Genomic DNA, 17,670 nt, shown 5'->3' with positions numbered 1-17,670 from the left:
GTGTTTTTAACTGGAGTGTGCACAGGAGCTTAGGATTCCTTGGAGGTGATCATGTTGCCGTTCGCTTCATGTGTGAGCAACAGTATACCAGGCGCATCACGCCTTTCAAAGTCAATGTTTTCACTCCGAGCTCCACACTATTAATGGCGCACAAGGGCAGCTCCAGCAGCTCCGGCCGAGCGGGGCAGCGAAAGCGGCATCAGCCGTGCCTTTTACTGGTGAAGGGAGCCCAGCTAGCTCGGGGGCGGGGAGAGTTCGATGGACAGCTTCGCCAAACCTGTTCTTTCAACAGCAACTTATGTGACTAACAGACGAGCTGTTCGAGTGAAATTTCCTATTACCGAATCAAGGGGTCGCAAGATACTAGGCTACTTGTTGACGTACAACAGACATTCCCACGGACACACGAGCAAGCAGGAGCGCAGTTGCTTCCTGGCGCCGGCATTACGAGTGCGCTGTCAGGTCATTTGCATGAGCTACTGTCGGTCTGTGAACGTTAATTCTGTTCTTACACACATCGTTTCACCAAGGCGAGCAGAGTTCAATAAGTCACTTTAACAGTGAACAGACCTAATTTCTCTTCAAACAAGGACTAAAATACTCTAAATAATCCCACAACTTTGCAATGACAGCCGAAAAATAAACAGAAAACAACAGAAATTGTTTGATGGCTATTTGATTATTTGGTTATCACACAAACCAAGCAGGATTTGAAGTGGCGTCGTATAGCCTACGTGCAGTCAGAGGTAAGACAATATTGCCATAAATCATGCCTACTGGCACCTATGGATAGCTTAATCCATGCTGCGCCGGTATGTATCCTGTCAGACCAAGCCAAATACACAACGTCCTGTCAATTAGAATTCAAAATGTACCTACTCCTAATAATCCCCATCAGGGAAACTGCCATCCACTTAAAATGTACATTAACACTGACAAGACACACTGACTACAATGTCTTTTGATCTACATTTGATGGCTACATTTTTTTCGTGTATTAATTCCAGTAAACTTCTAAACATAAAAACCAGGACGTTCCATATGCTTTACGTATCTTTAGAGAATCCAACGTTTTACTTTCACCCGAGTTTCATCTACACTTTCTCAATAACCGCTGTTTGAAACAAGTCATTGCGCTGCGCACTCACATCATCCCATTTCATGAATTTGCTCCCATTCTTCAGGCTGTCAGACACCGACACAGGCTTGAGCTGTAGCGCGTGGACGCCCGGTTGTGCTCCTGCCATTTCCAGCGCGTGGAGACCTTCGAAGTACCAGGGAAAGACAGGTCCGCTTTAAGTCCCAGCTGACTCGGAACCAAGATAGAACTCCTTTAACGAGAGGAGAGGCCAGGACGGCTAGCACCGAAGCCTCATCCCGCGTGCGTAAAGTGTGCTTTGCGCTGTGGCTACCAGTCGTCCAAGCTTCTGAATGATAAGCACATGCACCGAGAGCTGGTCTCTACTGACGGATGATGAGAGGAAGGAGGTAAGTGAGGAACTCTGCACGCCCCTCCACATAACTCCACTGTATGTGCGGACAGCTTTGATGTGCTCTCACTGCCGCGCAGCAGTATAGCGCCCCCCTGCGCCAATGGCAAACCCGGATACTTACCGCACTGTTACGCAAGTGCGCTTTCTAGCACCAGTGAAAGCATAATTACAGCAGCCCATAATGACATTTCAGCTCTCACTGGAGAGACGCTAGCAGCGAGTGTCAAAGCATATGTTGTGTTAAGAATACCAGTGCAATAGCAGACATATAGTCTAGGATACATACGAATCTGAAACAAGTTAATATTATCGAAGAGTGGTACCAGTTAAATTCTTCTACATGAGAACTTCAACATGAGAACAAAAGTTTCTGGGAAAAAGGAGAAAAGAACTAAAGCTAATGCGAACTGGCATCAAATGCACAATGACGTTTCCAAAAAAAGAAAGTTGGGACGCTGTGTAAAATGTAAAAACAGAATGTGATGATCTGCAAAAGGAACATAGATAGGAACCTTGAAACTATGATACATTTTACTATTTCATAAAAATGTACAATCATTTTGAATTTGATGCCAGCAATGTCTCAAAAAAGAGGCGACACAATCCTGGAAAAGTTGTGTAATGCTATAACACTAGGAATTAGGTGCATGGAAACATGATCGTGTATAAAATGAGTATCCTAGAGAGGCAAAGTCTGAGAAGTAAAGACGCAGAGGTATTCATCACTGTGAAAAGCTGTGTTGGCAAAATATCCAACAATTTAAGAATAATGCTCCTAAACATAAAACTGCTAAGAATTTGGGGATTTAATCCCCCAGATGGCACTGCATGAAAACCAGAAAAGCATTGCATGGGCTCAGGAAAACTTCTGATAACTTGTCTATGGACACAGATTGACGCTAGATTCACAAATTCTGGTTCAAACTTGACCATGCAAAGAGGAAAACATATTTAAACATGATCCAGAAACACAGAAGTCTTGTCTTAAGGTGAAGTAAAATCTCTTTAGTGGTTAAAGTAAACCAAGGCGAAGTGAAAATCTGTCCTGTGGTTAGTCCAATCAAAATGTGAAATTATTTTAAAAATCATGGATTTTGCGTCCTCAGGGCTAAAGAAAAGAGTGACCATTGAACTTGTTATCACTACACAGTACAAAATCCAGCATCTATGATGGTATGGGGGACATTAGTGCCTATTGATTGGCAACCAATTCCACAGCACGGATGAAGCATAACAAGTATAACCTGCACTATATTTGTCCTGTCTATGCACCAACTGTCTATACTTTGTATATCACATTGCACTTTTCTGCTTTTTTGCACTTCTGGTTAGACGCAAACTGCATTTCGTTGTCTTTGTACTTGTACTCTGCACAATGACAATCAAGTTGAATCTAATCTAATCTAATATGCAATTATTTTAGGCATAATGCAACACTGTGATCAGTGCTTCTTTAGGTGACCTGCAGGCATTGAAAGGGCAAACCAACCTCCACAAGTGTTATGGGGTACTGGCTGGCCTTCCCCTTGTGGAGAGTAGGTATCATTTTGAAATAGGCCACCTATGACTGTAGCCGAGGTGAAGCAAAGATTGTTAAGATATTGTCAAGATATTTAATCAGGAGCCACCTCTGGGATCGCATGGGGGGGGGGGGGGTCAAAATCCCCCTTTATGCAGAGGAGAGACTGTAGCCGAGGTAAAGGCAGCAAAGGAAACCAAACATGACTACGTCATTTATGTGAGTATTGAACTCTGTACATCTATAAACATTTATTTTTCCTGTATGTGTTTAGTGGTTAATCAAGAGCATTCTGATTTATTTGTCTTATAGGTTTAAAAGCACAACACAACAAGAACATTATGGCCATGCCAAAGTGCCTGTCAGTAAAATGGTGCACAACATCATGGCAGTTTAAAAACTAAGAGAATCTCTACCTGGGTATTTACTAGTTTCACTTGAGATGATTTTAATTGATACTGGCACCATATCCATATCAATAAAATGCATTTGAATTTAATTGAGATTGGATCCAGACCAAGATAAGTAGGACCATATCAGGTCTAGATACAAATCAAGTTAAAGCAGCACAATGTTGTTATTTTACCTAAAAATAACAATGTCAAACTCATTTTGATACTTCACTGACTTAAAATATGGAGATGGGAGTCTCTGACATTGCCAATGCACGGCCGGAACACCTGTGGCACTATCATGTTGCTGTTGGGGGTAGGACCCTTTTTGTCGTGGATATTGTCTAAGGGGGTACCAATTGTAGTGTAGTTTTAGTGTCATGCCATAACAGCATAACACTTCATAGGCATGACATATCTGCATGTCCATGTGGTGATTCGATGTGATACCCAGTGCTCAACTGAGCGGATTTATCGTCCATGCTCCTACCTGCGCTGTCCCTCGGATGAACCCGTTAGTAGTGGAGTGACCTTACACTGATTATCTGGCGCCACTTGCTGGAAGAATGGGGATACAACAAGATGAATGGGGTAGTCATCAGGTAAAAAATTGGGTGTTTCAGGGAGGAAGTTATGTAGGCCTACATTCTGGATGTGGCTGGACAAACAGAAAAATATATTGATCTATAGGGACAACACAGGTTCAGTTGTAAGTTTTTACAAAGTTCAAGTTCAGGTAGCTTGCAAGTCTGATATATGCATGCATTTACTGTATATAGAGATGATATTAAAACACGATGATAAGTGTCAACTTATACTGTACTGTATTACTGTATAATTCTTGTTGAAGGAAAAAACTCACAAAGGAATGAATGATCATAAAGGGGTAAATGCACTTTGATGGGAATACCCCGTCACAGATAATACCGGTACTCTCCACTGGTTAAGATAAGGACCGTGCTTCAACAAAAGTGGGGTGGAATATTTTCACACATTATAGGCCTACAGGGTATAACATAAGTAAATAAACGGAAATATTATAATTTCCATTTGATTGGACTTGCATAACTATGTACAATGTGGAATAGGGTGAATTTGGGTTAGGTTTAGTGTTACATTTGGATATTTACTGTAAAACTAATAGTAGTTTGATTTGATGCTTTGATGTTTTTCAGCAGCAGGGGAGGTGGATAGTCCACTGGAGGAAACTAACAATGTGGATGGCACTGCCTCCATCCTGTCACCCAGGAGTAGACCAAGGAGCTCATGTGCATAGGCTGACCTGCTTGGACCTACGTTTGCCTCTACCAAAAACAAAGCAATGCCAAGAGAGATTCATTTACCTTTTTTACTACCTTCACAATATTTTTTATTACCAACATGATATCAAGCAGCAGCCCTTTTTTGGGGGGGGGGGGGGGGTATGCAAAGCACCACTTACTAATTACTATAAGGTATAAGTGTGACACTGTCACACCCATCATAAATATTAGGTACACTAATGTCTAATTGTGATCATTAAGTATATTGTCATTGTCAATTATGTTTTTTGTAATGACGTCGGCTTACGTCATCGGTTGCCGAACTGAATTGTGGGCCCGTTGCTTTGCTACCGTCAAGAAGTTCAGCTGTTGCTGCACCGACGGATGGCACCGGCCAATCAACGGACGGCATCAGCCAATCAAATTATGGTTATACTTCAAGTCATTTGCATAGCTACCGTCGGGAACACCTGGCATGCGTTGACGGAACGCAACTGTGTGAAGAAGCCCTTACTCACAAACACACATTCTCACCCACACAGACAAGCAGTGAATTACTGTCCCAAATGAGCAATTTATTTAATCACAAGAAGTACATCACAAGGGGTAACTTGTAACAATAACTTACACTGGACTTTGAACTTAAAAAACTGTCCAGAGTCCATGGAGTGGTAATGGGTGGTAATCATGGGTATTTAATAGTTAATGCATGACAGTTTGAACATGTCCCAAAACAAATTTTAAGAGAGAAGTTGTAACAATTTTACCTGTATTCATAATAATAATAATACATTTTATTTGTAGAGTGCTTTATCATGTACTTAAAGCACTGAACATTGTAGGGTAAAAAAGGGAGACAAGTTAGCCTAGAAATCTAGACGCACCCTAACGGCGGCAAATTAATTTGCTCAGCCTGTACGTCTAGTATCAAACCATAGGGATTTCTATTGGCTGACGCCGTGGACGTCATCCAATCACAGCGCTCTATTTTGTTAGAGAGTCTTAAGGCGGGCTTAACAGGATCAAGGGGTCAAGAGCGTGCAGATTAGCTTCGGCATGTTAGCATACGCCATTTTCAAATATGGCGCTGCATGGAGCATTTGGAACCAGCTCCATGCACGAAAATCCGTGTTGGGCACGAGCTCTCATGCGCGTACATGTTGGTGGGCGGGTACCTATCCAGCGGCTACAGCCAAACGTTATTCAGTGCGTATTTCTTGAGGAGCCTATGAGAAGACGTGCATATTATGGTTGTTTATCCATCATATGACAAATAAAGAAAATTGTTTTGATCTTGTTTCGTTGTTGTTTGTCCCGAACAAACATAGCCTAAACATGATTAAAGACAATAAATTACACAACAGCGGCATAAAGACCTTGTCTCGTTACACCATGGGTCTCCAACACGTTGCTCTCAACGTATAGCCGCCCCCTTTGGAGCTTGCCAGAGGCTGAAGCACTAGGCTACTACATTTAAACACAATTATTGCCGCGAGGCATTCCAGCCTACGAATTTAATAAAAAGTAAACCATGCATAATTTTAAAAAAAAATGAAGGAAAGGCCTTGTCTCGCAATAAACAGCTGGAAATTCCAACACTTTTTCAACTACACGAAACTTTACAGTGATCATCAAATACCCTCTAGATTTAAATGCCCATCAGTCTCGACATTTAACTATATAATAAAAGTCAAAAAGTAAATTAAATCCCATACCAAAACCGAAAATCGTCTGCGTTTGATAGCCTGGTATGCCGCTCCAAACAAAACGCATGTCTCACAATAACGTACAATGTAAGAAATAAAGGTCTGCCTCGAATAAGCCTACCTCAAATAAATACCTGTGCTTTGCAGCCTAAGTAAATAGCAGACCCCGGACATAATTTAGGATTTACGGAGAGTATGCAATCATACGATGTTGGATGCCTGGCGATGCTCTGGCCGTCTACTGTGCATCTGACACCGCTGCCTCATTTGGATGGTAACTCCACAGGTGAGTGTGAAGATTGGATGTCGTGGATGCGTAAGTAAACTGTTTTTTGCTGAGTCCGCAGACAACATTCTCTTTAACCGTTACTTTACCATCTGCGGTGTACAACTCAAAGTAAAGACACCACATTTTAGATGAGTTGGGGACGTAATTGTCTGCTCAGGCTGACCGTTCTGTGCGTTATCTTCAATACTATCTTCAATAATATTGAATATCTTCAATATTATTTTCAAAACAGGGTGGCTATTGAGGGCTCTGGCTCCAGTCATTATTGTGGCTACTGGCTATTATTGGCTTGATTTGGTCATGGGCCAACGCTAGAATACGTTTAGAGCACCTGCTATGAGATGGCAAACAATAAAATAAAAAACAAACTAATCATAGACTGTAAAAACGCGCTACACTTGGCACTAAAAACCGAATAGTTTATTTATAGTTCGACTACGGATATTTCACGTCATGTTCGAATGCATATTTGCAGCAGCAGGACAGCAGGCAGACCGCTCTTAGTTAGAGCCGCTATTATCCAGTGAAATTAAGTTGTGCTTCAGGGCGACTCCACTCGGACTCCATACGCGTTCCCGAGCAACTTTTTCTTCTTCTTGTTATGAGGCAATGACTTTATGTGCATTATCGCCACCCTCTTACTGGAGGACGACTCTCGTTTTACAGAATATCCAATAAAAATCGACGTTGGTCCATGCGTCATTTCCAGCTTTGTAACTTGGCGCATGGTCAGAGCCGACTGGCGCTGGATCCGAACCCCAGTGTTCAAGATGGCGTTGACTATGAATTGGCCGGATTTACTAGCCTAGCCTTCACCATTAATTTTGTATGGAGGGCGGGACTTAGTCACTCTCTCCAGTTATATATAATACCTCCATGAACAGAATAACGACAGTCCTGCGACGGTGAACAACAAGGAAGGTGGCTATGGCGAACGAAGAGCGGTTGTTTGAATTAGGCAGTCGCAAGTGTGGATAGAAACAGACATATACCAGTACAATTAAAAAGTGAGTAGAGAGCAATTTAAAAGGACAATAAAAGAAGGTCTATGTAGGTTATAGGTTAAAAGCTATTCTAAACAGATGGGTTTTGAGGAGAGACTTCGAAGCAGTCGTCACTGGCAGCAGATCTGATCTGCTGAAGCAGAGCATTCTATAGGCGGGGGGACGCTGACGAAAATGCTCAGTCGCCCATGGAGTGGAGTCGGGTTTGGGGGATAGTGAGGAGGCCATGATCAGAGGAGCGCAGGGCGCGTGTAGGACAGTAGGGGTGCAGGAGTTCAGACAGGTATGTGGGGGCAGAGCCATGAAGGGCCTTGAAGGTAAGGAGGAGGACTTTAAAGTCAATCCTTAGTGGGAGACGTAAGCAACCACGCAGCTGAATTTTGGACATGTTGAAGCCTGTTGAGTAAGTGAGAGGGGAGACCACTGAAGAGGGCATTGCAGTAGTCTAGTCGGGAGGAGATGAGGGCATGTATTACACGCTCAGTGTCAGAGCGGGAGAGGAGTGGGTGTAAAGGTGGTAACTGAGGCCATGGGATCGGATGATATATCCAAGGGGGAGCAGATGGAGAAAAGGAGAGGGCCCAGGACTGATCCTTGGGGACCCCATGGAGGACAGTTGATGGAGTGGACTGGAGAGTGGACTGGACACCAATAATGGTGGTAAACTGTAGACGGTTAGTGAGGTAGGACTTGAACCAGGTCAAGGCAGAGCTGGTGAGTCCAGCAAAGCTTTCAAGCCGTTGCAGAAGGATAGTGTGGTTGACAGTAGGGCTGCAGCTATCGATTCTTTTTGTAATCGATTAATCTAGCACTTTATTGATCGATTAATTGGATATTTTTTTTGTGTGTGTTTTTAAACAACCAAAACAAATAATGCATAACGAAAATGATGTGGCTGTAAAATGCATTTGGCAGAGGTATTTATTCCAACTCAAACATTTGGGGCCCTATCATGACATTCTAAAGTGCATCGTCACTCGTCAAAAGTCTATTCAAATTTAGTAGGATGTCCAGTTCACATTGGGAGGGGTTTCGTTATCAAACGTGGAGTGCATGGCGCAACAAGGTGTTCCTAGGTTTTTTAATCAGTCATATGGGTGTGTTTGGGGCGTAACATCATTTTAAACCAATGAGAATGATATCTGTCATTCCCTTTAACGGCGCAACGCGCAATATGTCAAATAAATGCATCTGTATTTTGGCATTTAACGGCGCATTTAAAGGAGGCTGCTTACGAGACCGTATAGAATAGTCATTCTTAAACCATGCTTTACTAAAACCTAGCATAGCCTTCACACATTTGCACTCGTCTATTATTTGAACTCATTGGCAAAGTGAAACTAACTTCACCAAGGAGTCAGTCAATGACAAGACAGTTATATGCAGTTACTTTCACTATTGACTGATAATGGGTTACCACCGAAAACATAGGCTGGAAAAAGCAACACTTAACCTAGCCAGGCAGGCCATCCTATATCATTGAAATGTATAGTCTGGAATCGAACCATTCACATAGCTGCCAACTCTCACGCATTGGCCGTGAGACGCACGCATTTTATTAGTTTCACACACTCACACGCCACACCCCCGATTTCTCACGCTGAAGTGTCAACCTGGTCGGTCAGATGCCTGAAAAATGAGTTTAGCCTATCTATAGATCTACCTGTTGAGCCAACGTTATGCTTTCAGAGACGGTGAGAGGGTTCAAGAGCACCCCCTGTCTGTGGAATTTTCTAAATGTTCTCTCATTTGCGATGCTAGGCTACTTCAGAAGCCATCCCAGGAGCATTAATCCCCCGGCTTCAGGTATGCTTTGAGTATTATTGAGTAATTTTCACGCTGAAGTGTCAACCTGGTAGGTCAAATACCTGGCAGATGAGGTTCAACTCAACTAAACCTATACATATGATATCACACATCATCTGAACGAGCGGAATAGCTTTCCAATGATATTAGCGCCAAGTTGCTGTGATAAATGGTTCGCGAGAAAATTATCATTGAACCGACGTGCAATTTAGCTAATCATATTTGCATTTTGCACACAGTGCATACCCATTACTCTCGGTTTAATATCTCCCTAACCCTTCACACAACACGTGGCAAACCCAATATCACAGCAAACCATACCAAATACGAGGATATAAAGCATGCCTCTGTGCAATAAGTGGTTCTTGAGTAATCCGGTTTTGAAATTGCAACACATTTCTACATAGCCTCATTGGGGCGAAATTATAATGTATTCAAATGTAAACTATTTGTCAGTGGGCCTACATACATTTTTGTAAATTGCTCAGCCATAGATTATCCCACTATCATGTTGTATATTGTCAGGTTCCAGCCAATCCCACTTACACAGATAAATGAATATATTGGCATGCTTCCTAGTGACATTAATACAAAGATATGAAGAAAATCAAATAACTAGACACAAATATTGATATAAAGCCTGACATAAGCCATATGCAAATATTCACATCATGCAGATATGGGTACATCCTGAAAAAGGAATAGCATGTAGGCTAGGCTATGGCCATTACAATGACCAATATATTATCTTAAATGAACTAGCTGAATAACACAGGTGACCACTTCTGCATAATTTCATTGAGTGCTGAAATGTACACACATTTTTGAAAATTTCTGAACTGTGAAATGTAGCATATGTTTTTGTGGTTGTGAACTTATTGCAATATCACCATAACTATTTCACCTCTGAATGCATGGTTATAATTCTGAAGTGCAAACATAACAAAAAACATTTCTTAAATTCTTACAAAACACCCACCAACTTTTTAAAATTGTTAGTTTGGACCCCCCCCCCCACACACACTTTTGCCGTGCGAAATACCAGTGCTGTTTTCAGCATCTGTTTAGTGCTTGTCATTTTCATTGGATTCCCCCCTTTTGCGCGTAAATCGCTCATAAACTTTTTTTTTTGTTACACACATTCTCCCATTCCGCTTCTGTCACACACACAGTGACAAGCGCCAAATCCCCCACAGTGTTGAAGAGATCAGTCGTCCCCCTCACTTTTGATAAGGTAAAAAGCCTTATAGGTACGCCAAATAAATAATAACCTATAGGTTTACGCTAGGCTATGTAAAACTCCCCATTAACAGCATCACGTCACTAACCACAGCGACTGCACAATCTCGTATTCACTCTGTTGGATATCTGAAGCCAGTTTGTCTACTTAGATACTGTAAATCCTCAAATTATGGCCGGGGTCTTAAGACAAAGTACAGGCCTTTAGGGGCAGGATTGTATTCGAGACAGCCCTTTGTTATGCGGGGGTTTTTTTGAGACATGCGTTTCTTGGAGCGGCATACTGGTAGGCCTTCAAAAGCATGACATTTTCGGTTTAGTTTGATATTTAATTTACTTTTGGACTGTTTGATTATATTGTTAAATGTTGGGACTGATGGGCACTGAAATCTGGGGAGGTATTTGATGATCACTATTACAAATGTAGTTGAAAGAGTGTTGGGATTTCAAACAAACCTTTCATGCGTTCATTGAAGGTCCACGGTGCTATAATGGAAACCTTATTGCGTAGCCAAGTAGCCTATATATTGAGTTATTTTTAAATTATGCATGATTTACTTTTTATTAATTTCGTAGGCTGGCTTTATTTTGTTAAATAGAAGTATCTAAATAACCTGTTAAAATGTACCAGAATTCAGGAAATTGCATCTAGTCCAAACATTTTTTTCTGGGGGAGGACCCCCATACCCCCCCTCTGAAATGTCCCACCCACTTTCACAATGCCTCTGACGCCCATGGTCCTAGTAGTAGGCTAGATCCATTTGATACCAATGTTCATTTAACTCTGGGACCCTGGTCCCAGGGATGGATTACTGCACGGGCCTTACGGGCCCAGACCCAGGGGCCCAAGGTGTCAGGGGGCCCTGAAGCCCAAGCCTTTGCATGGAATCATTGCCTCAATATCAACACATCAGGATGTAAGCTATGAATCTGATTGAATTTAGTATTGGCCATCCCCAAAATGCTAGCCTGACGAGCCAGACCCACATTAAAATGTAGGGTCTGGGCATTCACCGTTCGCAGTGCTCAGTCCGAGGGGCGGGATAATCGGTTGTCTTTCAAATTCCCTCTGCACGCAATAGGACAGCACTGAGTCCCATGCATTTTCCCACCAGCGGAGCTAGTTGGCTAGTTCAAACTTTTGCCATCTCAAAACAAGCTTAACTCGCGTCACACTGTTGGTCAACAGCAATATCCATCTTCTTTGTTTTCAAGTAGCAGGGAATTCAAGCCAAACCGTTGCAACTCTGCCATCAATCATTATGTTATGCCCCCCTAACGACTCTATAGACGATTTGATTATAGAAGTTTAATTTTTCGAGCTCACAAGCCAACGGAGAGTTGCTAGACTAGCCCTGGAAGCAAATGTAATTTGCTGCCGCTAGGGTGTGTTTAGATTTCTAAGCTACCAAAATGCACCAGAATACAGGAAATCACATCAAACAAATGAAAAAAATTCTGGGGGAGGACCCCCAAACCCCCCTTCCACATATGCGACAATTAGTGGGGAGCCCTTAATACATGTGGGTCCAGGGGCCCGAAAATTCATAATCTGTCCATGCCTGGTCCCTACACCTGAGAACTACTGATGTACGTTTTTTTTTACTGTACGGTATAATGCTGAATGAGCCAAACAAAAATTTCCGCAGCAAAATTTTGGTTGGCCCCACCAAATCTCACTCCAAGGTTTTTTGAAAAGTTGGCAGCCCTGATTCACCTCGCTTAATCCAAGGGGCGGGCAGAGAATTGTCTTTCAAACTGCCTAGGCATGCAATAGGCCAGCGCTACGACAAATCAGAACAAAGAGCAGGATGACGTGGCCAGAGCGATGAAAACAGTGAACAGGGAAGTAAACTTTTACCGTATCCGGTTGGCAAAACGGCAAATACATCCTTCTTCGAAAGCACTTTCAAAGAAAAGCACAAGTCCAACTCCTCCAAAGTTGACGCCAACCCCTATTCAAACAACCGCTCTTCATTTGCCATAGCCACCTTCCTTGTTGCTACCATCGCAGGACTGTCGTCTTTCTGTTAAGCCCGCCTTAAGACTCTAACAAAATAGAGCGCTGTGATTGGTTGACGTCCACGGCGTCAGCCAATAGAAATCCCTATGGTTTGATACTAGACGTACAGGCTGAGCAAATTAATTTGCCGCCGCTAGGGTGCGTCTAGATTTCTAGGCTAACACTTACCCTATTGCTCAAATGACTGAATAAAACAACATTTATCCTGCAGAGGAGTTGCTTATATCTCGTGACAGTGCGTCTTCAGTTGTGCTCCATACGTGTCTCTCGCCTCTCCCCTAATCACTTTTAACCGTCATTACCAATTTGCAAATGATGGTGAATAACTACTCATGAGATGGACAGTATTTCGTAATATCTTTATTCTAATTATGTTTCCCATTGTAATCGTGCAATTTGTAATGCTTTGCATGGACGTGCGCTGGTGTGCGTTCATGAATGATAGAAGGATGGTGCGTGCACCTGCCAATATGACTGATGACATGCGCTCTTAAAATAGCATATGAACAACTCGCCATTGACTTCTGACCAGGTTTAGGTGGTGTACGATAGCGATTTTTAGACAACGCGCCAGGCCCCTCCCTAGGTTGTTAATTGCCACACCCCTGGGCGCAATGTTTAAAAAATAAACGTGCAAAATACTGAATTCAACTTTGCGCGGGTGAAAAACGAGTTTTACGCCATGCGCTGGTGTCCAAAATACAGCCATTGCAGGGCTTTACAGTGCGCCCATTTCGCTCGCACATGCGAGTAAAAATGATGGTGTGCGAGTGCAAAAAAATATTTAGGCGCACTGGTACGAATGACTTCTAACCATGTCAATGTTTGTCTACAAAATACACCGCAACATCAAGAAACATTACTGTGCAAACCATAGAATCACGTCGCGAATGCACTACACCTCCCATCAACGTTAGCAGTTTTGCGCTGTGACTCGCTAGTAGTCGCTTCTATCAAATCCAAGAGTGCGCAGAAAAAGCGGAAAGTTAGACTAGCCAGCCAAGATTGAGGAAATTAGCTCTTCTATCCACCGAATTCATCGGATATAGGAGGAACAGGATGAGATTCTGAGAATGCAGCGAGAGAAAGAAAGGTAACCTAACATGCCTTTTAGCCCAGTTGACGTATTGGCTGCAATATGCAAAATATAGCTGTAGCGAACAGGCACAAAAGTAGCCTCCCGTAATACTCCCATTTTATTCAAAGGTAGAACGCTACTGACAACTCCAGGCTTCCACGCATGCTTGTTTGTTTACACCGAATACAAGCTGAAGTGCAAAACGAAAGTAGGCCTTGCCCCCATCAATGCAGATATTTAAAAAAAAAAAAGGATAAATAAAATAAAAAAAATCCTTGATAGCCTATGTTGGGTTTTGTGGAAGAGAAAATTGACTGTTTTTAGTAGTAGTATTAGGCAGTATGCAGTCAGATAGGTCACCATGGGCATATTGGATTAGCTACAGATGGATTCACAAATAAATAAATTAGCCTACATTTGGCAGGGTACTTGATATACAGGCTAAATGCAAATATGGCAATGCATTATATTATTTTACATTAACAAAATGTAGGAAAATAGAACAGACTGAAAATAAAGTAGGCACTGATCTTTAAAATCCTGTTTCCTGTAGTCTAAATGTTGTCAGTGATTCTTAATATTTGCAATTGGTGCACTGGCATGTTTAACTGTTAGCTGCAGTGTAATGTTAGATTATGTGTAAATTAAGTACAGAAGTGACTGATCCTAAATTTTTTAACTTGGGCACACAAGTGCTCCTGGAAAAAAATGTTAGTGTAGAGCCCTGAGCCATTGGCTCCAAAACTATTTAACTATTCCAAAACATTTATTGCAATTTGCCCATTTTATAAGTGCCAGTACCAACAATTAAACAACAATACAGTTAAGTCAACTTACAGTAAAACATGTAAAACTATGAATACAAACTTAAATAGTAAAGGCCATTTGTCTTCTTAATACAACATTACAAAAAAGGATTGCACCGTCTGCAAATTACCCACCTGAGAACAAAGAATGAATATAAAATACGAAGGCAAACAGCTGCACAATGTATACAATTTATAAAAAATAAATGTAAATAAAACAATTATAAATAAGAATCAGACTTTTTCAGCTGTAATCTCAAAATAAACATAAAAAAATGTACCTAAATGAGTGTGAGAGACCAGGCAGCAAGGCAACGAGGATGCAGGGATAAAGTTTCAAAATAAATGTTTATTCTAACAAAACATAACAAGATGAGAAATCAGAACTAGAAATCATAACAAAATCTTCAACTAATTCGAAAGAGATAGTTCTAGACCTAAAGCTACAAAACAGAACTCAACTCAAATCAAAAGATAATGCTGACTTAGACAGAACTGAACATAAAGAACTGACCTCCCACAATGACACACTGGGGAAACATATATACTGGCTGATCAAACCATTCAAGACACACAAGGGAAGACTAGGACTAACAACATTTACAAGAAGACAGACACAAAGACCAAGGCCACCTTAACATAACAGCAAGGTAAATAAACATTATTTCTTACATAAGAATAATCATAACGAATTTCAATCAATAAGTCAAAGTTAATCATCAATAACAAAATCATCTCCTTCCCCCCATGACATCTGCAATGGTGGTGCCTTCCAGAGGACTCTTATTCTGGCATCCAATCGCCACGAATTCCTTTATCTGGAAGGAAGAAGTCACCCCACGCCAGCCAAAGGAAGTCACCGCATTCACGCCGGTAAATTAAATAAACACAGAACGAAAGACATGTACGAAACAAACAGAGACAGACTGCGTGCACTTAGAACTGTAACTGATGTGTAAAATGTAACTATGTAAAATGTGCAATGTTGAATGAAAATAAATGTGTGTATTACTTGTATAAACTGAAAATAAAGTATATTTTAACCAGTGCAATGTCGGGTGTGCGTGAGAACTGTTTGAACTTGCCGCTGTTAAGACCGTCTACATGTGCGGCTGCGGAGCCGGCCGTCACAATGAGGTAGAGAGAGAGAGAGAGAGAGTGTGTGAGATTTCAGATTCTACAACAGCTTATAGTTGCAATGAAGAAACCTCAACATATCCACATGCTCAGCACTTAGGCTTGCTCTGTAGCTCCTTCAAATGGCACAAGGACCTGTGTCAACTCCACACTGATGTTCCACTGCTCTGGCTTTAGATCCAAGTAGTGGTGTTTGCCTCTCGGATTGACTGCTGGATCGGAGAGAGCTGCAGTCACAGGCAATCGCGGTTCCAGTAGTCTTGAACATGTGATACATACTGTATCAACCTGAGTGGTGGCTTTCCCATCTGCTGTTGTTTTTCTTTGAGCTTAGTGCAGGCCAGTAGCCTAAAAATCTAGACGCACCCTAGTGCTGCCAGGGCTAGTCTAGCAACTCTCCGTTGGCTTGTGAGCTCGAAAAATTAAACTTCTATCAGGCCAATCAAATCGTGTATAGAGTCGTTAGGCGGGCTTAACATAATGATTGATGGCAGAGTTTTAAAGGTTTGGCTTGAATTCCCTGCTACTGGAAAACAAATAAGATGGATGTTGCTGTTGGCAAACAGTGTGACACAAGCGAAGCTTTTATTAAGTTGGCAAAAGTTTGAACTAGCCAACTAGCTCCGCTGGTGGGAAACGCATGGGACTCATAGCGCTGTCCTATTGCTTGCAGAGGGAATTTGAAAGACAACCGATTATCCCGCCCCTCGGACTGAGCACTGCGAACGGTGAGTGCCCAGACCCTACATTTTAATGTGGGTCTGGCTCGTCAGGCTAGCAGGCCAGTTCTCAGCTATTTTTGAAGTGTTCCACTAGGCACATAGCAGAACCTACACAACTAGCAATTGTTTTATTATTTTTGAGTGTGCTCTGCACAACTAAATTTAAAGTATGCCCTGCACATCTCACAGAAGCCCACCCATGCCTCTCTCTAAGAATTCTTGCTGCTGCCACCACATTTGCCCTATTATCGTGGACAACTGCCTTTACCTTTTCAAATGGAATCTGAAATTTGCCAGTTGTCTCCTCTAACCAGTCTGCAATGTTGGCTGCAGTGTGTCTCTCTTCTAGGGGCATTGTGGTTAGGGAGAGGGACTTCATCTCCCAATCTTCCCCCAAGAAGTGCCATGTCACCCCCAGGTAGGCCTCTGTTGCCACACTGGTCCAAATGTCTGTTGTCACGGCAACACACTCTGTTTGCTTTAAGACGGCTTACAATTTCTCTGTGATGTGTCTGTTTCTTCTCCATCAGTTGTGTGATATGTTCTTGATGGCAGGTTGTATTTAGGATTGAAAGTTGAGATCATGTTTCTAAATCCCTTGTCCTCCACCATGGACAGTGGCCTCATATCGGTCACAAGCATGTTCAAAATGCTCTCTGTAAAAATTGCAGCCTCTTGAACAGTGCATGACTGAGCTGGGTGAACAAAGCTGTCCATACTCCGTTGTGAAGTGCTGAGAGGGACAAAAAGAGTAAAAGCAATTTAATTTATTAATATGCACAACACGTTTCATGCTGTAATCTAGCCCTGACATCAAAGTAAATATCTGTTTTATGTAGATTTCTACACCTGCAGCATTTACCATTAGGCTACTAACAAAAAATATGTCATTTCTTGGGTGAGCCTATTTGCTATGGTAACCTAGCAACGCGTGTGTGTTCGTGTGTGCACGCGTGCTGTGCGTGAGGGAGAGTAAGAGACAAGATGAGGGTGCATGCGTGTGTGTGAAGAAGGGGTTCTTTTTTTAGGCTATAGGCCTACTCTCTTGCAATTGAACGTGAATAAGTTTACTACTTAAAAACATCAAAGCTAAACATCATATCTAGTTAAACCGCATCATGACATCGCTACAAATACAGTATGCGATTAAAATCAGCGAACATCAATGTAGGCTTAGGCTACGTTATCTTGTTT

The 17,670-nt window shown here is 42.0% G+C and overlaps 1 protein-coding gene across 3 annotated transcripts in view; it reads right to left on the bottom strand.

Annotated features, from left to right (window-relative positions):
- Window positions 1-1,500, bottom strand: part of LOC121711792 (1-phosphatidylinositol 4,5-bisphosphate phosphodiesterase beta-1-like) — a 147,394-nt gene extending 145,894 nt beyond the window's left edge. For 2 of the 3 annotated variants that reach the window (XM_042095629.1, XM_042095630.1), the window contains exon 1: window positions 1,149-1,499. In XM_042095629.1, coding sequence (XP_041951563.1) covers window positions 1,149-1,247 — 99 coding nt within the window. In that variant the 5' untranslated portion in view covers window positions 1,248-1,499. Of the gene's footprint in view, window positions 1-1,148 lie in introns of all 3 variants that reach the window. The other variant, XM_042095628.1, reaches the window with a different exon arrangement.
- Window positions 1,501-17,670: the final 16,170 nt, after the last annotated feature.

The sequence above is a fragment of the Alosa sapidissima genome, chromosome 6, assembly GCF_018492685.1.
Source record: "Alosa sapidissima isolate fAloSap1 chromosome 6, fAloSap1.pri, whole genome shotgun sequence".
Lineage (NCBI taxonomy): Eukaryota > Metazoa > Chordata > Actinopteri > Clupeiformes > Clupeidae > Alosa > Alosa sapidissima.
The sequence above is the reverse complement of the archived record's forward strand: the minus strand, read 5'-3'. Positions and strand labels throughout refer to the sequence as shown.